At 42.4% G+C, this 22,510-nt stretch overlaps 1 protein-coding gene across 1 annotated transcript in view; it reads right to left on the bottom strand.

The window, feature by feature from the left end:
* IDE (insulin-degrading enzyme) overlaps nt 1-20,821 on the bottom strand; it is a 152,585-nt gene extending 131,764 nt beyond the window's left edge. The window contains exon 1 of the mRNA XM_006831141.1: nt 20,667-20,821. Within this exon, the coding sequence (XP_006831204.1) occupies nt 20,667-20,764 (98 nt within the window). The 5' untranslated portion in view covers nt 20,765-20,821. The remainder of the gene's footprint in view (nt 1-20,666) is intronic.
* Nucleotides 20,822-22,510: the final 1,689 nt, after the last annotated feature.

Genomic DNA, 22,510 nt, shown 5'->3' on the forward strand with positions numbered 1-22,510 from the left:
GCTTTCTGCTCCTGTAAAGATTTATAGCCTCAGAAATCCTATAACAGGGTCACTAAGAGTCGCAGCCAACTTGATGGCAAATAACCACCAACATCATAGGATATTAAAAGGAGCTCTGGTAGCACAGGGTTATGAGTTGGGCTGCTAATCTCAAGGTCAGCAGTTCACAAATACCAGTCATTCCATGGGAGAAAGCTAGGGCTTCCTATGGAGGGTCTATGCAGGGTCACTATGAGTCGGAACTGACTTTACAGCACATAACCACCACCCACCATAGGATATTACATACTAAGAATTAGAGGATAATGGCATCGAACTGGAAACTTATTGTTGAATAGTTTAGGAAAAATATTTGTACTGTATTTGCAACATTTCAGTGAATATGAGATTTAAAAAAAAATCTCCACATCCATGTATGATAAAAACACTCAACAACTAGGAATAGAAGGAAACTTCCTCAACCTGATAATCTATGAAAAACCTAATAAAGTGTGTTCTATATCCTTGTCTGGGTAGTAGCATCTGGGGCCTTAAAAGGTCATGAGTGCCCACTTAAGATACAACTTGGTCTCTATTCATCTAGAGAAAGAGAGAATGAAGGAAATCTAAGAATGAAAAAAGGAACGGGAACAGAGGACTAACCATCTCCTGGAGGCCAAAAGAACTAGATGGTACCCAGTTATCTCTTCAGAATGAGAGGATCAGGGTCACAATAGATGGATCATTAAAGGGGAGAACATGTGGGAAAGAACTTCAAATTCTCTAACAATTCAGACTTAAGGACCCACTGAGACTAAAATTACAAGACTACTGCCGGGAGATACTCTTAAAAACTATCCTCTAAAAACACCTTTTAGGAGTCCTGGGGTGGTGCTGTGGATTAACGCACTTGACTGCCAAGTCGGTATAAACTGAACTATCAGCAGTTCAAGCTCACCAATCACTCCTCGGAAACCCTATACAGAGTCACAATGGGTTGGAACCAACTCGATGGTACTTAACAACAACAACAACAAAAACATCTTTTAGAAACTAAATAGCAAGTTGGGTCAAAACGTAAAGAATTTCACCCTTAAGAATCACATGTTTGGTTTTTTTCCACGTCATATTCTTTTTAATAAAGTGACATCCAACACTGAATTGAGGTGGAAAAAAAAGAACTATGAGTATTCGCAGATTATTGCTAGCAAGGGAGCACACAGTTTTCGTTTTCTGCCTGGTGCTATGTTTTTGCGAGTCAACGGATTGAAAACATTTCAATGTAACTTGTTATCTAAAAACAAAATGATATGTAATAAAGTTGCAAGCTAACATGGAATTTACACAAAGTACAAGATAAATTAACACCTAATTCCCTCCTCCCTTCTCTTTCTAGAAACAGCCCCAGGGAGTTGATTCCCAGTTTCATGCCCTGAAGAATCACATGCTTTTAATTTTTTAAAATTACTTGTTGCTGTTAAACGCTGTCGAGTCAGTACTGACTCACAGCAACCCTTTATAGGAAAGATTATCTTTATAAAACCAAATGGACAAGAGCTACTTAAAGCATAGATGAAAAGTTTGGAAAGGAGGGGATGAAACTTAATTGTAAAATAACTATAAGGAAAATAACACAAATATTGATTCAAACTGAAGAATGTAGCCAATGTCAATGAACATCATGTGTAGAAATTGTTGGATGAGACTGGTTTTACCAGGATACTTTCAGGAGAAAAACAGTATCTGGAAACAAAAAGCAGTTAGCATTATACTTAAAAGGTGAAAGCATGTTTCCCCCTGTTGTTGTTGCTGTTAAGTGTTGTCAAGTCAGTTCTGACTTACAGAGACCTTGTATGGGGATTCCAAGACTGTAAACCTTTGCAGAAGCTCCATCTTTCTCTCACAGAAAGGCTGATGTGCTCAAACCACCATCCTCTGGTTAACAGTCCAGTGCTTATCCTACTGAACCACTACACTCCCTTTCTCCCCTAAGATCAGGAAAAAGGCAAGGATATCCACTTTTGCCACTTCTATTCAATATTTTATTGGGGATTCTAGCCAGGCTAATTAGCCAAAAAAATAAAAGGCATCCAAATTGAAAAGGAAAAAACAAATTCAATATTTTATTGGGGATTCTAGCCAGGCTAATTAGCCAAAAAAATAAAAGGCATCCAAATTGAAAAGGAAAAAAGAAAAATATCTCTTTGCAGATGATGATCTTGTAAAAACTCCTAAGGAATCTACTAAAAAACTATGACAACTAATGAACAAGTACAAGTATTTAATATCAATTATATTTCTATGTTGTTGTTAAGTGCCATCGAGTTGATTCTGACCTACTGCAACCCTGTATAGGGTTTCTGAGAAGCAGCTGGGAAGCTTGAACCACCAATCTTACAGTTCAAAAGGCTTCACAGTCTGGTGCATTAACCCACAGTGCCACACCAGGACTCTCTATGCAGTAGCAACAAACAAACCTAAAATGTGATTTAAGAAAAATTCCATTTATAATAACTTCAAAAAGAATAAAATGTGTAAGAATTTAATAAAACAAGTATAAAATTTATACTCTAAAAAAGTTAAAGCATTATTATAAGAAACTGAAGACAGAAAAAAAAAATCTAAATACATGGAAATTTTTCCATGCTCATAACTGGAAGACAATATTTTTAAGATGGCAATACTCTCCATGTTGATCAAAATTCCATCTGGCTTCTTTATAAAAACTGACAAACTGACCCAAAAATCTGCATGGAAATTCAAGTAACCCAGACTAGTCAAAACTATCTTGTAAAGTAGAACAAAGTTGGAAGGCTCCTCCTTATTTCAAAACTTAACCACAAGGCTAAAGCAAAAGTATGGAACTGTGGCCTAAGGATAGACATTCAGATTCATGGAACAGATTAAGAGTTCTAAGATAAGTCCTTACTTTTAGATTAACTGATTTTCAAACAATTTAATGAGGAAAACAAAAAATCTTTTCAACAAAAAGCGCTGAGAGAACTAAACGTCTACATGCAGAAGAATGAAGCTAGACCCTTACCTTATACTACATATAAAATGAACTAAAAATGGATTTAACCTAAATATAAGAGCTAAAACAATATAACTCTCAGAAGAAAACATGAGAATAAATCTGTGTGATCTTGGATGTCCTCTTAGCTAAGAAACGACATTAATTTCTTAGATAAGAGTACAGAGCTATGAATTACTTAATATGGCCCTTCTAGCCATAGTCTGTGTACGCACGAAATGATTGGATTGCTGTTGTTAAATACAGTTAAAGTCAGTTCTAACTGATACAGACCCTGTATAGGGTTTCTGAGGAGTGACTGGTGGGTTTGAACCATCAACCTTGCGGTTAGCAGTCCAGTGCTTATCCTACAGCACACCCTACAGGGTAGTGACATGTGTGCTATCAAGTCAGTTCCTACTCATAGTGACCCTGTATAGGGATTCCAAGAGTAATTGGTGGGTTTAAACTGCCAACCTAACAGTTAGCATGGTTACTAGTCTAGTGCTTATCCTATCACACCACACCAGGACCCCTCTGGGGGATGTTGTTGTTGTTAAGTGCCGTCGAGTCGATTCCGACCCATAGCGACCCTGTATAGAGTTTCCGAGGAGCAGCTAATGAGCTTAAACCACTGACCTTGCAAACCCTAGGGAACAATTTTACTCTGTCCTCACAGGGTCGCTGGACTCCTAGCATGGCACTGCAGGATCAGTACTGGATTGTGAACCACAAGGTTGGCACAGTTCAAACCTACCAACTGTTCCTCAGAAACCTTACGCAGGGTCACTATGAGTTAATCACCTCAATGGCAATGGGTTTGTTTTTTCGGTTTTGAATCTGTTTTGAAAAGTTTCTCCATGCTGTCACACAAGCAGCCAGTCTATTGTTTATTGATACAAGCTGGCACTGACAAGACAATTATAGCAGCCAAAGTATAGGATGTGGGTCCAATTCAGTTAACATGATGATCCTTTGCCAAGCTAGGCACAATAGCTTATTTTAGGATGTGTGGAGTTACATATGTGTGAGGGCAAAAGTTCTGAAGGCACAAAGGTCTTCTATAATGGTATCCGTGACATATGGAAAGAATTCAATGAGTATTGGATGACTTTGCCAAAGGACATTTTTTCCAATGGCCTGTTTCCAATGGACAACATTTGTTCACAATTTGCCATTTCTGTGCTCTAAATATTAGTTTAACCGGTGGCTACAGCAATGGGCTCAAGCAAAACAATAATTACGAGGATGGCACAAGACCAGGCAGGGTTTCGTTCTGTTGAAAACAGACATTAGTCAGCACTTGTTTCTTGGATTACTGGAGTTCCTGCATGACTGGATCTCAGCCTTCCTTCCTTCCTTTCTTCCCTTGGGTTCCTCTATGGTTTCTGTCAGCTGAGCTGATGACCAATAGAGGTCACCATATACAAAGCTTTCGTCAGCATCTGAAGAAGATGGGAATAACAGGCACCACTTAATTGAATTCAGAGTCAGCTCCAGGAAGACACCAGTGACCCTGACTCCTGGTTTTGTGTTTGCATTCCAGAATACTCTGGATCCTACCTAGTGGCACTACTAATATCTTACTCTCGATTCCACCAGCAGCCAGTGTGATAAAGTAGTCTGAAGACCTGAGTTATCGCCCTATCTAGCATCTTTGTCATCTTCAGCAGGTTACTCTGCCTGGGCCTCTTTTTCCTTTTTTTTTCTGGGCCTCTTTTTTAATAATGACGACTAATACTAAGTAGTCAAGGTGAGTCCTGGTGTGGCGCTGTGGGTTAATGTGCCAGACTTCAAAGCCGTTTGAACTGCAAGGTCGGTGGTTCAAGCTCACCAGCTTCTCCTTGGAAACCCTATACAGGGTCGCTATGGGTCAGAATTGACTCGATGGCACTTGACAACATACTAAGTAGTGGAGTCCTGGTGTGGCACTGTGGGTTAATGTGCCAGACTGCAAAGCCATTTGAACTGCAAGGTCGGTGGTTCAAGCTAACCAGCCACTTCTATACAGGGTTGCTATGGGTCAAAACCAACTCGATGGCACTTAACAACACTAAGTAGTTTCAAAGGTCTTTCTTAATACTAAGAAGCTTATATTTCTAAACATTAGCTTCTACTAGCACACATTCCTTTACTTTCCTTGTGCTAAGGGTCCCTACCTCCTCACTCTGTGTTGTTCTTATTTTAGAAAGCTGACTATAAAATATAAAGCAAGTGGATATGGGCCACTGGGATGGGGATGTGACACACAGGTATTATTTGTAGTAGTTATTTTTCTTTAATGTGAATCAGCACTTAAAATCCTGAGAGTTGAATCTCTTCTGAAAACTCAGAAGACGTAGTAAGATGAGGCTCAGTAGCTAGCCTAGCAATGAATGACTGTGGCTGAGTACTAGTTTCCTCCCCTTTCAGCTGGGACATGTGTTCCCTCTCCTCTTAGTCCACCTCAATCTTCTTTGCTCACTTATATTACGCTTTTGGCTTTCTAAGCATTTAAATTTGTGACTCATGCTACATAAAGTGATAGGAGGAATTTTTCTGTCTTTTCAGCTTTTAGTCACACTGAATGATTTTAGTCATAGTAAATATGAAACAAAATAGCCATATAAATTGCTCTGAAACTACAGATTGTTGTGCAATCAGGATTACCTCCTGCCCCGTTTATACGCCTGATCATCAATTTCCAAAAATATTAGCCAATAAAAAACTCTAGAGCACAATGGGCAGGTCCTGTTGTCCATGGTGTCACCACGAGTCAGGAGCTAACTAAATGGCAGTTAATAACAAGTGGGAAAGAAGAGCACTTCTCATCGCTGTGTTGATTTGCATTCCCTACACACTAACAAAGTTGAGTGTCTTTCCATGTGCTTAATGTACGTTTGTAAAAGGAGATACTGCATGGTTTAAAATCAGGAACGCTGTATGTCACAGTTGTATTCTTGCCCCATACCTATTTCAATCTGTATGCTACGAAAATAAACTAAGAAGCTGGACAATATAAAGAAAACTCAACATTAGGATTGGAGGAAAGTTCATTATAATGCAGATGACACACCTAATTTCCTGAAATGAAGAGGGTTTGAAGCATTTACTGATGAAGTTCAAAACTACAGACTTCAGTATGTATTACACAAAAATCTTTACAACTGGACCAATAAACAACATCATGATAAACTAAGAAAATATTAAAATTTTTAAGAATTTCACCTTACTTGATCTAAAATACATGCCTAAGGAAGCAGCAGTCAAGAAATCAAATGACACATTACACTGGGTAAATACGCCACAGAAGATTTCCTTAAACGATTGATCAAAGATGTCACTTTGAGGGCTAAGGTGCACCTAACCAAAGCCATGTTTTTTTCATATATACTCAAAAACTGGACAATAAACAAGGAAAACCAAAGAAGAAATGATGCTTTAGATTTATGGTTTTCGCAAAGAATACTGATAGAAGAACAAATAAATTTGTTTTGGAAGAAGTACTCCTTAGAAGAGAAGATGGTAAGACTCTGTCTCACTAATTTGGGCTATCAGGAGAGGTCAGTTCCTGGAGAAGAACATCATACAAAGTAAACAATCAGTAAAAACTAAGACTCTCAATGAAATGGACTGACCCAGTGCCTGCAACAATAAATACCATGATATGATACTTACGGTTCTGTGTTAACTTGACTAAACCAAATTCCCATGGTTTAGCAGTTAAGATGTGTTTATTTCTACGGTGATGAACCCTAATACAGGCATAGTTAAATCAATGATGAGTAGCTACGAACAACCCATCAAATGAAGGGATGCTTCCTGGGGGATTTAGCCTGTTCCCAATATAATGGCTCTCTCTCTTCCACTGGAGACCTGGGAGTACAATTATAAGTCATTTCCCTGATAATAAACTTCTCGTTACATATATGTTTCACTGCTGTTTCTTCTCTAGAAAACCCAGCCTAACACATGTGGTCCAGGAGTGGGGTTCCAGAAAAACAAAACCACAAGAATGAGTTTCCTAAATTGGTAGTCAAGTCTAATTAATTTTAAAGGGACTGTGGATGTCTGACCTCCGCTTTACAGGAATCAGCCTTGGGCTGATTGTGAGTTTGATTCTCTCTCCCCCTTGTGAAGTCAGAAGAGGTCAGACATGGTCCCCACATGGTTTCTGTAGTTGGTGTCACAGCAGGACTTTTTGCAACAGCTTCAGACTCAAGCAAGCATGAAGTTTTGTAAGAGAAAGAACCAAGGGTCATGGCAAGTGAAACTTTTGATTTTTAGATGGTCAGTTTGGATTTTGCTACCTATTCTAGCTGAAAGGAATGCAAGGGATAAAATGCCTAATCAGAGGAAAGAGCAGCAGCTTCTGGAGTTGCCTAAAGCAAATGTGTCATGCTGGTTGAACTAGATGGCCAACAGGGGGCGAAGGCCTACTGGAATCCACCTTGCCAGAGCCCCAAGGCCATACACATGTATGAAAGGGGTTAGTCCAAGTGAGAAGAAAAGATTGAACTTAAGTGTTTTTAAAAGTTTTATGTGTTTAACTGTCTTAAGGGTGTTAGTTTCTCCTGCCTACTATTGTAAAACAGATTTACATGAGTGATGAAAATGAACATTGAGAATTATGACTACAGAGAGTTTATAAGTTCGCCTTCACTAGCGTAGTGGCTACGAATCGGGCTATGAACCGCAAGGTCAGCAGTTCGAAATTACCAGCTGCTCCACGGGAGAAAGATGAGGTGTTCTGCTCCCGTAAAGATTTATAGCCTTGGAAACCCTGTACAGGGTCGCTATGAGTCGGAACCGACTCCACGGCACATAACAACAACAACATATATTTGACTGGATTTACTAAAAGAGGAATTAGAATTTGCCCAGAAAGAAATAAGCTTTTTGCTTTAAACCTTTATAGACTATGGAGCTTTAGGTAGACTTCTGAGTGCCACCCTAGAGCCTTCAGAGCTGGTCCATTTGCATTTGAAAATACATGCACAACAACCCACAACTGCTAGGAAATTCATGAGACCTGCAGAGGGAAAAAAAATGTTTAGCCATTTGAGTTTCAAGCAAGCTGTTTGCTTTGGAGGCATCAAGCAAAAGCAGTCTGCATCCATCAGAGAAAACTCCCTTCTAGGGTACAGGAAACTGGAAAGCAGCAGCCAATACGCTTGATAGTGACCACCGGGGTCCATCTGTGAGTGGAAGTTGGGGAAATGCAGCAATGAAGACAGGGGGCTGAGGTTGTGTATGTTCTTTGGCACCCACTGACCTTGAGACAAGAGAGAGAAGAGCAAGAGCTGACTGATCTGAAGTTTAGGGAGTTGTGTGAACTCCTTAGACTATAGGCACTGACCTAGCCCCTGGGAGCTAGGGCTGAGAATAAAATGACCAGCTAATCTAAAGGGCAGGGAGATGTGTGTGAACTCCCAAACTTGCAGCTGGTACCCATTTGACCTAATTTGGAAGGCTAAGGCTGAGCTGTGACGAGAGCCTAACCACATGAAGAAAAAGATGTTCGAAACTGTGAGCAAGTGTCAATTGCTACAATGTGATGAACTGGACTTTTGCTTGTGGATACAGTTGCTGAAAATTCCAAGTGGAATGGCAGATTCTTCAGATCAAGGCAAATGCTTATGTCCTCAGTGGACTGGGTTGATTGTTAAGTGCGAGCCTACAGCTGGTGAGCTTGAACAGCCAACTTTGCAGTTCAAACTTGGCAGTCCAGCACATTAACCCTGTTGTTGTTACTGTTAAGTGCCATTGAGTCGGTTCTGACCCATAGCGACGCTGTATAGGGCTTCCGAGGGGCGGCTGTTGAGCTTGAACTGCCAACCTTGCAGTTCAAATGGCTTTACCGTAAGGCACATTAACCCACAGCACGACGGTTATTAAGACATTGGCTATCAAAAATGGGGGTGGGGGTGGTTGTGTGCCTTGTAGTCAGCTCTGATTCATTGCAACCCTGTATAGGATTTTTGAGGCTGTAAATCTTTATGGGAGCAAAAAGCCTCACCTTTCTCCCAGGGAATGGCTGGTAGTTTTGAACTGCTGACCTTGAGGTTATCAGCCTGAATCATAACCTAACATAAGCTCCTTAAAAATGGGATGGGTGGGTATAAAGGCATGAAGTAACTAACTTACTAGCTTTCATAGGTGTGCTTAGTTTTAGAATGAAGAAAACAAGGGAAAAGTCCCCCACTGACTAGTTGTCCTCTTTTCCAGATGGCTCTGGTGAAAGGGGGTGAGGGATGATGCTGATAGGATTTCATGATTTAACTGTTAGAATTGTGATGGTCAAAACTGTAATAGCAGAAGATGTGTAACTGAAAGGGAAGAGTAGTTCAAGAACAGACGATCCTAGGACCATCAAGAAGGAAAAGCATGAATGGAGCATGAGATCCCTGCCTGGAAAAGTAGCAGCAGCAGAGACAACAGCAGAGGCGGTACCATGGAAAGACAGAGCAGTTGCAGGTTCTAGGCCCATGGACTAAGTAAAGCTCTGTGCCTACAAGCAGGAAGCTGGCTTGCAGAATGTGCTCTTTGGACATTTAAATGAATATATTTTGTTTTGTTTTGTATGTGTGCATCAAATATGTTTACTTTGTTCATTTGTGACATATAAGATATAAATGGGCCCCATCCAGAACCTTCTGAGGTGGGACATTCCCACTAGAAAGGACAAGCTGACTAGCCTGAAACAGCTAGAGTGACAGAGGATACATCTTCAAAGAAAGATCATCAGGAAAAAAAAAAAAAAAAATGGCAGTATGATTAGCTACTACAAGAATAAGCAAGTTATTCGCCAGGAAGCCATCAAGGTAAGCAATCAAGTCCCTTCAGGACAAATCCCCTTCTAAAGACTGAAACTCAAAGGAAACACATGAGCAGGCATATAAGCTTGCTGGTGACCACATTGGTCTACTGGTCAATGGAAGAGGGCGAAAGGCAGCAATGAAGAAATGGGCTGAGTCCAACCATGTACCATAGACTCCCGCTGACCTAGAGATGAGAGAGAGAAGAGGAAGGGCTGGTTGGTTCAAAGTGTGGTGAGACCTGCGGGCTCCTGAACCCATGGACAAGGACAGAGCCACAGAAGGCTAGAGCGGAGAGTGAAGCATCCAGCTGATGTGAAGGGAGAGGAGATGCACAAGAACACCCAAACTTGCAGACAGTACCCATCTGACCTAGCCTCGATGGCTTGATAATCAGAACTCAACTAGAGGAAGAGAAAAAAAAAACAATTTTTGATAAAGGAAATGAGGGTAAATTGCTACAATTTGATGAACTTGACCTGATACTCATGAACATGATACTCATGGAGGTATTAGCTCTAAATACCAACAGAAAGGGAAGGAATCTTCACCTCAAGTATCAATGCTGTCACCTCTGTATGCAGGGTAGATAGGGACAGGCAACTTAGACATTGGCTACCTAAAATGAGGGGTGGTAATGACACAAAGTGACTGGCTTACAAGGTTTCAAGAGGGAGTTTAACTTAAGAGTGTGTTGGGGGGGGGGGCGCGGATAGAGACCCCACTGAATAGTTTTCACCTTGTCTAGATGGGTCTGGTAAAAAGAGATGGGGATAAGATTCTTATGATTCAATAGTGACTAAATGTTATCATGACTAACTGCAACTGTCACATTAATTGTAAAGGTAAAAGTTTTGTAACAAAAATGGGGTCAGGTGCACTTTAGTCCTCAAACTGGCACCTTTACTCCTGAACACTTGAAAGAGGTCTTGTGCAAGAGATTTACTTTACTGCAATATGTCGCTGATTTCTTGATTGCTCTTTCCATGAGTGTTGATAGTGGGTTCCAGCAAAATGAAGTTTTTCTTTACATTGTTTTCTTTACATTGAGATGCAACCCATTCTGAAGGCTGTGGTCTTTGATTTCCATCAGTAAGTATTTTAAATACCCTTCACTTTCATCAAGCAAGGTTGTATCATCTTCATAACTCAGGTTGTTAATGAGTTGTCTTCCAATCCTGGTGCCACCCAGCTTCTCAGATTATTGCCCCAGCCTACACACTGATTAAATATTGTAAAAGAATACAATTCTGGCACACACCTTTCCTGATTTTAAACCATTTAGTGTCCCCTTGTCTTATTTGAAGGACTGCTTCTTGGTCTATGTACAGGTTCCTCATAAGCACACTTAAATGTTCTGGAATACTCATTCTCAGCAATGTTGTCTATAATTTGCCATGATCCATACAGTCTATTACAGCCTAGGAAACAAGGATTACAGCCTAGGAAACCATATGGGGCAGTACTACTCTGTCCTAGAATGTTGCTACAAGTAGGAATTAACTCAGCATCACGTAACAATAACATCAACAACAAAACATTTTATGGTTAACATGAGCACTCAGGGGAATCTATGTGGCCCCCCTCACCACCCCCCCACCACCCCCGCAGTTCAGTCTTGATCTAGGCACTAGATCAGTTCTTATCTTCAAGCAAATAAATGTTTTAAAATTCAGGTAGTAACTAAGAACTCATCAACCTAGTTTAGATCTTTCAACTTAACTCCTCCTGTACCTACCAAACTACAACCTAGACCATTGTTTTGGTTCCCTTCCTAAATGCTTAAGGCCTGCTCAGTCTTATCCACTACTCTGAGTCATCCACCTCCCTGATGGTTAACAGCCAGTTCTGAAATGCCTACAAGATTGGGCCACAGTGTCCCACTGCCACACCCCACCCACCTGTAGTCTTTAGGAAAGTCTTTGGGAAACCAGTCACCCTCAGGACAGGAAAGACATGTCAGTGAATACGGCTTAATCTCCCAAGAGTCCTCCTTATCTTGTTGGCCCTTCCTAATCATTTCAGCACTGATCTCAAAGTTACTCAGGTTCAAAACCCTAGGCCTCTTTGATTCCTCCACTTCCCTCTGCCATATCCAATCAATCTCTAAAGCTTGCTGAACTTTCTTCAACACATGTCTTCTGCAGTACTCTCCTTTCCTTGTTATTTTTATTACTTCTAGCATTCCAACTGTGTTTCCAAAAAACAGCCACATTAACAAAAATAAAGCTTTCATATTGCATTCTTACTCAAAAAGAGTATGAGGCTCTCTACTTAGTATGAGACAAAATCTCGCCCATGCTGGTGGTAGTGGTGTACCATCGAGTTGGTTCTGACTCTGCGACCCTGTGGGATTTCAAAGGCTGTAACCTTAATGGGAACAGAAAGCCTCATCTGGTGGATTCAAACTGCTGACCTTGTGGTTAGCAGCCCAAACTGAAATCCACTAGAGGCCACTGTCCCACTGCTATGCATTAAACTGTATCCTCCAAAAATATGTGTCAACTTGGCTGGACCATAATTCTCAGTATTATACAATTATTCTCCACTTTGTGATCTAAAGTAATTATCCTATTGTTGTAAATCCTAACTTCTATGATGTTAATGTTGTTGTTGTTGTTGTTGTTAGGTGCCCACTCACAGCAACCTTATGTTGCAGGGTCCTGCACCATCCTCACATCTGTTGTTACAGTTAAGTCCATTGTTATTGCCACTGTGTCAGTCCATCATCTTGCTGGAGGTCTTCCTCCTTTCGTTGACCCTCCACTTTTCCAGTCATGAAGTCCTTCTCCAGGAACTAGTTAGTCCCTTCTGATAGTATGTCCAAAGTACAAGAGACGAAGTCTCGTCATCCTGGCATCTAAGGAACATTCTGGCTATACTTCTTCCAACAGATTGGTGTTTGTTCTTCTAGAAGTCCATGGTATTCTCAATACTCTTCACTAACACCATAATTCAAATGCATCGATGCTTCTACATTCTTCCTTACTCATTATCCAACTTTCACATGCACACAAGACAACTGAATAATACCATGGGGCTTGGGTCAGGTGCATCTTAGTCCTCAAACTGACATCTTTGCTGTTGAACACTTTTAAAAGGTCTTTTACAACAGATTTGCGTAAAGCAATATGTCAATTAATTCCTTGACTGATGCTTTCATGAGGGTTGTGCATCCAAGCAAAGTGAAGTCTTTGACATCAATTGTTTCTCCATTTATCATGATGTTATTTATTGGTCCAGTTGTGAGGATTTTTGTTTTCTTTACATTGAGGTGAAACCCACACTGAAAACTGTAGTCTTCATAAGTAAGTCTTTCAAATTGTCTTTGGTTTCAGCAAGCAATGTTGTGTCATCTGCATATTGCAAGGTTGTTAGTGAGCCTTCCCATAATCCTGATATCAAGTTCTTCATGGAATCCAGCTTCTCAGATTACCTGCTCAGTATACAGACTGAATAAATATGGTGAGAGGCTACAACCCTGGCACACACCTTTCCTGATTTTAAACCACTCATGATGTTAATAAGGCACAGTTAGTGGCAGCTGTGTTAATGAGGTAGGATGCAATCTACAGGATTAGGTTATATCTTGAGTCAATCACTTAGAGTATTTAAAAGAGCTTAACCAGCCAGCAGAGATCAGAGGGACCTGAATACCACTGAGAAAGAAGAACCTGGAGCAGAGCATATCCTTTGGACCTGGGGTCCCAGTGCTGAGAAGCTCCTAGACTCAGAGGCGATCTCCAAAGGACCCCAAGCTTTAGATGCTCAAAAGAGACCAGGACCTTCTCCCAGAGCCTTCCCATAGCATTCTCATAGTTGACACCCTGAATCTGGACTTCTAGCCTCCTAAATTGAGAGAATCAATTTATATTTGTTAAAGCCATCCATCTGTGGTATTTCTGTATGGCAACACTAGATAACTAAGACACCTGGGATAACACTGTGACTTTTCCTAGCTCTTTGCTAATACCATTCCTTCTATCTAAAATATTCTCTCTTCCCCTTCTCTGTACATTTATTTTTTACCACCACAAAGGTATCTGCTCAAATCCTATATTCTTTAGGAAGCCCTCCCTGAGCTGGGTGGATAAGCATTCTGAACAGAGGGCAAAAAGTACAAATGCTCTGAGGCAAGAGTGTGTCTAACAAGAACACCAGCATCAATGGAGGGGGGTAAAATGAATTACTATGGAAACAAGATTAGAGTCCATAGGGCTTCTTGGCCATTGTAATGACTTGGTCTTTAAATATGAGCAAAATTGAAATAAACTGAAAGGTTTTAAGGATTCTCTAGCAAAAATATATGACTTGGATTTCAAATAGATCACCCTGCTAGTGATGACAAGAACAGCTATGTGTAGAAAGAAACATGTAGAAGGAAGAAACGCAGAAGGAGGAAATTGTGAAAAGTGGTCAGAATCTGGATGAATATGCCAACTGAATAAAGGGAATGAGAAAAAGAAGAGTCAAGGATATCTCTATGTTGTTAGTCTAAATGAGTAAAAAAAGTAGAGCTATCATTAACTGAGATGTGGGGGCAGTAGGAGAAGTTGCTTTATGGAGAGACTATCTGGAGATAAATATTGAACATGAGATGTTTAAGATGTCTATTGGACATCTAAGAGAAAATATTTCTTAGTATCTAGTGCTGCTATAATGGAAATACTACAAATGATGACTTAAATATATTACTTCACAGTGTAGGAGGCTAGAAGAGTAAATCCCAGTTCTCGGAAAGGCTTTTCTCTGTGTATGCTCAGAAAGATGGTGCTTGTCACCGTTCAACATTTGTGAACTTGTTCCTTGGAGATTTCCATGTGTCTTGGCATCAGTCTTTCCCTGGATCTACGAAGTTCCCAGCACAGGGATCCTGAGTCCAAAGGACACACTTTGCAGCTGGCTCTTCTTTCTAGATGGTAACAGATTCCTCTGATCTCTGCTAACTTCTTTAATCTCTTGCATATCTCAGAGATATAACCTAATTCTGTGGGTTGCATCCTGCTTCAATAGCATAACTGCCACTAATCCTGCCTCATTAACGTTAATTGTTATTGTTAAGTGCTGTCAAACTGGTTCTAACTCAGCAACTCTGTACAGGGTTTCCAAGGAGCAGCTGGTGGGTCTGGACCGTAGACCTTGAGGTTAGTAGTCAAGTGCTTATTCTACAGTGCCACTCCCATTAACATCACAGAGGTTAAGATTTACAACATAAGATAGTTTCATCAGATCACAAAGTACAGGATAATTACCTAATACTGAGAATCATGGCCTACAAAAGTTGATACATATTTTGGGAGGGAACAACACAATAATCCATGGCATTATTTAAATCTAGAATTCAAAAGGCAGGTTCTGGCTAGAGATATACATTTGGAAGTCCTCATAATATAGTTCAGGTCTGGCTGGTAGAACTCAGTGGTGATGAAAATGCCCTGCGTCTGTACTGCTAAATATAGTAGCCACTAGTCATATGTTCAAGCTCTCCAGCGTCTCCTTAGAAACCATCGCTATGGGTCGGAACCAACCGATGGCACACAACAACAAAGTCATAGGTGGCTTGAAATGTGAGTAGGACAATTAAGGAACTGAATTATTATTCGTTTTATTTAATTTTAATTAAAATTTAAATACACATATGTGCCTAGCGATTACCATAGACTGAACAAAGCATTTCAAGTATTTAAAGCAATGTGACTGGATGAGAATCCTAAATGAATGGAGCTAGGGTCAAAGATTGGGCACTGGGGAATGCCAACCACATCAGTTATTTATGTTGTTGTTAAGTGCCATCGAGTCAGTTTTAACCCACAGCGACCCTGTATAGGGTTTCCAAGGAGCAGCTGGTGAGCTTGAACTGCCGACCTTGCAGTTCAAACGGCTTTGTAGTCTGGCACATTAACCTACAGTGCTACACCAGGACTCCAAGGTCAGCCTATAGGATGCTTAAATGCCAGGTTGAGGCATTTAGGCTTGATCCTGAAGTAGTGCAAAACCACTGATGTTTAAATAAGACAATGGCATGGTGAAAATGAAATATTAGTAAGATTAATCAGACAGTAGTGGTTAGCATTAACTGGTAGGGAGACAGGCAGCCAGAAAAATCGGTCAGCAAACCTGAAGACGTGAGCTGTCAGTAAAGATGAATTACAATGGTTACAGGGTTCAAGATTACTCGAAGAAATTCAAGGATGGGAGAATCAACAGGACTTGGTAACTTATAAAAGTCAGGGAGGGAAAGAGAAAGATTCAAAGATCATTCCAATTTTCAAGCTAAAGTGAGAAAAGAATAAATAACAGCATACGTAAAACTGGAAAAAGCAGAGAAAACTGGTTTTGAAGGAAGATCACTAATTCATTCATTTATTCAAGCAATATGTACTGAGTACCTACTATGTGCTAATAAAATGTGAAACCTTACCCTCAGGTGATTATCACTTTGAAAAGAAGCATGCAGAGTTTTGTGACAAAAATACTGAGTTGCGTTTCCAAATAAATTGAAAGAAGCAACAGAACACAAAGTAGAAATGTTTAGTAAAAGGTCAGAGGTAAAGAAATGGCGTTAAGTCACTATTCTACAAAAAGCTCCTTAAGGGCAGGATTTATAGGCTGAGTGTCTTTTCATCCCCACAATGCTGGCACAGGAAGTGTTCACTACAGAAGGGGTAGTCAAACAACGGCTGAATGAACAGTGAAGAGTGAAAGCAAACTGAAGATAAACTAGGTATGAAGACCCTAACTGAGGCTGCACAATCCAAAGTACCCAAGGATCTACCCTTATGGAGAGAGAGCGCTTTAGCCTTGTCACCTGATAAAGGAAAGACTGATTTTCTGGGTACAGGTTCAGGAGATCTAAAATACCAATTGAAACACAGAAAGAAAACCAACTCTTATGAATACATAAGGAGCTCTGGTAGCGTAGAGGTTACAAATTGGGCTGCTATCCTCAGGGTCAGCAGTTTGAAACTACCAGCTGTTCTGCAGGAGAAAGATGAGGCTTTCTGCTCCCGTAAAGATTTACAGCCTCAGAAACCCTGTACAGGGTCACTATGAGTCAGAACTGACTCCGTGGCACATAACAACAACAACAACAAATACATACACTGACGTTCCCCCCTGCTAGTCTCTAATGAATATATCATCCCTAATTTATAAGACAAATAGAATGAAACGTTTTAGTATGTGTGGATTGGGCTAATAATAATTACAGATACTCAAGGGTATCCTGTCCTTTTAGACTATCACAAGGCATTTGTATTCTAGTTTAAAGTATTGAAAAGTCTGATCTCAATAGTTCAATCTCACACACCACGATTTCTAAACGTTTAGAATGCAGCTGCTGCTGCTATGTACCATCAAGTAGGTTTCAACTCATGGCGACACTGTATAGGGTTTCCAAGGAGGGCTAGTGAGTTTAAACTGCCAACTTTGAAGTTCAAACTGACATTACGGTCCAGTGCTTATCCTACACCACCACACTAGGACTCCATAGTAAGCAGGGTGGTGGTGTGCCGTGGAGTCGGTTCTGACTCATGGCGACCTCGTATAGGGTTTCCCTATAAATCTTTACAGGAGCAGAAAGCCTCCTCTTTCTCTGCAAAGTGTCTGGTGAATTTGAGCGCCTGACCTTGAGGTTAGCAGCCCAATGTACAATCAACTCCATATGCTACCAGGGCTCCTTTGGAATTTGTTGTTGTTGTTAAGCGCCACAGAGTTTGTTCTGTCTCATAGCGAGTTTATATAGGGTTTCTGAGGCTTTAAAAAATCTCCACAGAACAAAAAGCCTCAGCTTCCTCCTACAAAGTAGCTGGTGGGCTTGAACCTCGGACCATGTGGTTAGCAGTCCAGTACTTATCTATCATATGGAGCCAATGTGTTCCCTTTGGGATAGGGAAGTTAAGTGCAAAATAGAGTTGCCTGTAAAATGCCTATTGCCTGTAAAATGTCTCAGAGGTTGCCAGGAACTGGGCTATTACTTTCAGAATTCCCATTAATCCAGGCAACTCCACACAGTCTAACTTATCCAACATGGCTGAACAAAGAGCAATGTCATTGCTTTATAAATGAACTGAATGTTTGAAAGCCATCTCTTTCTCAAGAGGTTAGACCAGGAAATAAATGCACAAATACAGGCAGAGGCAGTACTGTATAACAGTTGAGGGTTTGGGCTCTGGCATCAGAGAAACATGGGATAAGCCCCAACTCTGGAGAGTAAAGCTGTGCGGTTATCTGTGTTAACATATTCTTTCTACCGATTACCTTCCTTAAGATTTGAACACGTGGTAACTATAGATGTTACTACTTTTCCTTCCTAAAATTACACCCTGATCCCTTTGATTGGACCTTTATTTTCCTCACCCTCCCTAGCCACCAATTTTTAGGGTGGAATTTTCTATATAGTTGATGTCATCATGTTTTGAAACTCATTCTTTGAGTTTCATTCGCTGAGAACAATCTTATTATCTTGAAGTTCTGGTTGGTCAATCTATGCTCTAGACTTGTCACTGAAAATGACATGCAGTGGGAGAAAACTATAAGAAAAACATTGAACTGTAACTAGAACCTGTTAAAACTTGGTGTTTTCTTTAAAATCACAAAATTCCATATTGGAGACAATATGGAGCTAAAACTGAGCCTAGTAGCAAAAAAATTAAGGGCAAAGGAAAATGTTCTCATCCCTAAATGGGCAGTAGGAGGTACCTTCTTCCACTTACCACTCCCACTTTTCTCACTAGGCTCTGGGATCTTTATACTGGTTGTAATAGGTTTTGCAGACTCCTGGTGTGACACTGTAGGATCAGTACTGGACTGTGAACCACAAGGTCAGCAGTTCAAACCCACCATCTGCTCTTTGAAAACCCTATACAGCGTTGCTATAAGCCAGAACTAACTCAATGGCACTTAACAAAACAAACAGTGGGTTTTGTAGAATAATAAAAAATGGAAGAGGGAAAACAAGTTATACAGATTATTCATTTACATTAGTCCTTTTTAGTCTCATCCTAGTTCACAGAGTCCTGGTGTGACGCTGCAGGATAAAGCACTGGACCACAAGGTAGGTTTGAACCACAGGTTTGGTGGTTCAAACTCAACAGCCACTCCTTGAAAACCCTATATAAGGTCGCTGTGAGTCGGAACTGACTTGACTGCACACAACAACAGCAGCAGCATTCTGGTTCATCATCCTGGTGTGGCGCTTTAGGATACACTGGACTGCTCCACAGGGTTGGCAGTTCAAATCTACCAGGTGCTCCTCAGAAACCCTATACAGGAGCACTACAAGTCCAAACTGACTCAAGGGCACTTATCAACCACAACATCATCCTGATTCAGGCGTTTAAGACTGAATCCTAACAGATTTATCAATCTCATGTCTCTCTCTACTTTCTTAATGCCCTGAACAAAGCCAATAAATTAATTTCCTAAACTATCACTTTCATCATCAGTTCACTCCCTGGCTCAAAACTTTCTTATGACTTCCTATCAGTCAGCGGAAAAGGTTGGAATTTAAAATTCAAGGCCCATTACCCTACTCTGTTGTTGTTAAGTGCCGTCAGAGTTGCTTGTAACTCATAGCGACCATGTACAGGGTTTCTGGTGGGTTTGAACTGCTGACCATGTGGCTCGAAGTCCACTGCTGGTCCTACAGCCACACCAGGAGTCCTTATCCTAATCAATCGTCCTTCCCTCAGGGAAACTCATTCAGGCTTCAGCTAGACTGTATTACAAACTACTAGCACACTTGTTAAGTGCCACGGAGTCAGTTCCGACTCATAGCGACTTAGGTTGGATCACGTCCATCCCTACGTGTCATCCTATCCTGCGAAGGCCAAACCAGGCCCCCTCCTCTCTCTGCCGGGCGCTGCTCTCCTAAGGCACACAGTCAGTATGGTCCATCTTCTGAACCTGGTCAAGCACAGCCTTATTAGCCGGCACCTCAATCTGCTCCACCCAACTCAAAATTTCGATGAAAGGCAGACATTACACAGAGGGTCTATCACAGCTCCGTGAATTTAGTAGGTCACAGATACTATTGATTAAATCCAAGAGAGGTTCAAATCATGCATGTAAGGTCCGACAACAGTGTCCATATTTGCCCATTCATCTTTCTTCCTCACTACTCAGCCTTCACTACAAGACTGAAATTTTACAGAGGACACTGAGCGCGGTGAAGCGGTGAGAGCACGTCTCTGGACAGACGACAAACAACCCTAATCTTAATCCTGATTTTGCCACAATCTCTGCAATTGTAAGGACATCACAAAAATCTCTGGGCCTCAGTTATCTTCGCTGTGTAACAAGGGAGCTGCTGTGGACGGTCCCAAGGTTTCTCTGGGCTACTAGAGAGGGGCAGACAAACTTTCACAGTTGCCCACGCGGACATTTCCATATGCCACTGCAAGCTCAATCCTCTTATGAAAAAGCAGGGTTGAGAGAAAGGCGAGCAGTCTCCAGGGACCCATCGGGTCCCTTTTACACTGTAGTAAGGGCAGTCTGCCTAGTGTTCCCGGCCTCTCACACGCAACTCCCGAGAGTGGTACGGTGCAGTCCCTGGAAGCAGGCCGGGGTGACTCAGCCGTGCCCCGCGCCCCCCACACAAACATTTGTGACACACGCCCCGTGACCCCGGGTCACCGCTCCCGTCCGCCCTTACAGACCCGAAGGGCGCCATCCTCCTAGGACCAGGCTCCCGCCCGGCTAGCCACCCTTCCAGGTCCTAGAGCGGCTTCAGCGCGGCCAACTGGGCCCCAGGCTGGCGGGACAAGCGGCTAGAGGGGCGGCGGCGGCTTTAAATGCTGAATCACCACTTTGCAACCCGGGCTCTAAACCACCGTGACCCGTGGGCCCTTAAGGCCCGGGCGTTGCGTTCCGCTTACCTACAGAGGCGCTCCGGAGACGACAGGTGGGCGCTGAGGACCGAGCGGAAGGTGCCGGGCAGGGTAGTGTGGAGCAGCCACGCTAGGCAGTACCGCATACCCCAGCGCAGACGCCAGGATCACCGCGCTTGCTTCCTTCTAGTGCCGGGAGCCGGCCCTGCGTATAGCGCATGCCCAGTCCGCCGCGCCGCGCCGCCTCCCTGGAGACGCTAAGTAGCAGCTGCTCCGGGTTTTGCTAGGAGCTGGACAGGGCGGGGACGGTGGGCGGCTAGGTCTGATCTGAGCAGATGGACTGGATGGGATCTGACCCGGGAACTTCAGGAGGCCAACAACTAGGCTTTCCTTGGCTGAGACTCAATCACGTGTGAACGTGTGAGAACGGTATGTGTGTTTGTGTGTGTGCGCGCGCGCGCGCGAGGGGGGGGTGGAAGGGTGGGTGAATCACGTGTGAGTACGGCGGGTGTGTGTATGGAATCACGTGTGAGAACTGCGGGTGTGTGGAGTCACGTGTGAGAACGGCAAGTGTATGTGTGTGTGAGACAGGGACCCCTGATGACTTAGTGGGTTACACGGTGGGTGTGTAGTAGCCCTGATGGCCTACTGGGTAACGTGTGTGTGTTTGTGTGTGTGTGTGTGTGTGTGTGTGTGTAGGAGCCCTGATGGCCTAGTGAGTTACATGGGGGGGGAGGCAGCCCTCATGGCCTAGTGGGTTACACGATGCACTTGCGCACTCCACGGGAAAAAGAGGAGGCTTTCTGCTCCTGTAAAGATTGACAGCATCGGAAACCCCCTACTGGGGATAGCACAAGAGCCCATGTTTGCGGAGGCGCCCCCAGCACCTGAGGTTTGGTTCTGCAGGTGTTGTTCTAGGACCGCCCACTCTGCAGCCTCAAGGAAAATCCGCCGGCTTCTTCTAGAGAACAGTCAAGGGCGTGGGCAGACAAGGCATGAACAAGCCAGGACTGGGCAAACTGTCAGACCCGGAAGGGTCTAGTTCCACGGTGAGGGAGGCTGGGCCCTGGAGACATTTTGCATCCTAAGGAAGCTAGGAACTCTTTAGAGAGGAAGGGGTGGGGAGATGGGACCGCCTCAGCAAGATAAGACTTCCACTGATTCTCACATCCTGACTAAAAACTACAACTTGTAGTAATACTAGTGGTACTATCGTGACTTTTCTCCCGGTAGCTTTACAGTGCTTTGCATCCACGAGCAACCTAATAATTCTTATAGATCTGATTTCCTATTACATTATTTTATTGAGGTCTTTAAGGAAGAGCAGAAATAGGAATGGTGACTCTCCAGCTAAAGCGTTTTTAGGTATCTGGTGTGGCCGACTGAAGAAGATAGCCAAAAAAACGGTGCTCAGAATCTTAGTGTTGCTCAAATGGGAATTCAGTTGTTGTAAGATTCGCTGGGGTCACTTCTGACTCCTAGGGACCAGAATAAGTATAGAAGGAAGCCCTACTCCACTGCCAGGTGCCATGCCAGCCTCACAATTTCTAAGTTTGAGCCTGTTGTTGGCAATCATTGTGTCAGTCCATCTTGCTGAGGATCTTCCTCTGTTTTCCTCTGACCCTCTGCTTTTCCAGGCATGTCCTCCAATGCCTTGTCCCTCCTGATAACATGTCTAAAGTATGTTGAGATGAAGTCTTGCCATCCTCAATTCCAAAGAATACCCTGGCAGAACTTCTTCCAAGACAAATTTGTTCTTCTGACAGGCCATAGTATGCTCAATATAGGGATGTGGTGGTGGTGTGCCGTTCTGACTCTTAGCAACCCTGTATAGAGTTTTCGAGGCTGTAAATCTTTAGGGGTGCACAAAGTCTCATCTATCTCCCACGGAG

The sequence above is a fragment of the Chrysochloris asiatica genome, unplaced genomic scaffold (genome assembly GCF_000296735.1).
Source record: "Chrysochloris asiatica unplaced genomic scaffold, ChrAsi1.0 scaffold00003, whole genome shotgun sequence".
Lineage (NCBI taxonomy): Eukaryota > Metazoa > Chordata > Mammalia > Afrosoricida > Chrysochloridae > Chrysochloris > Chrysochloris asiatica.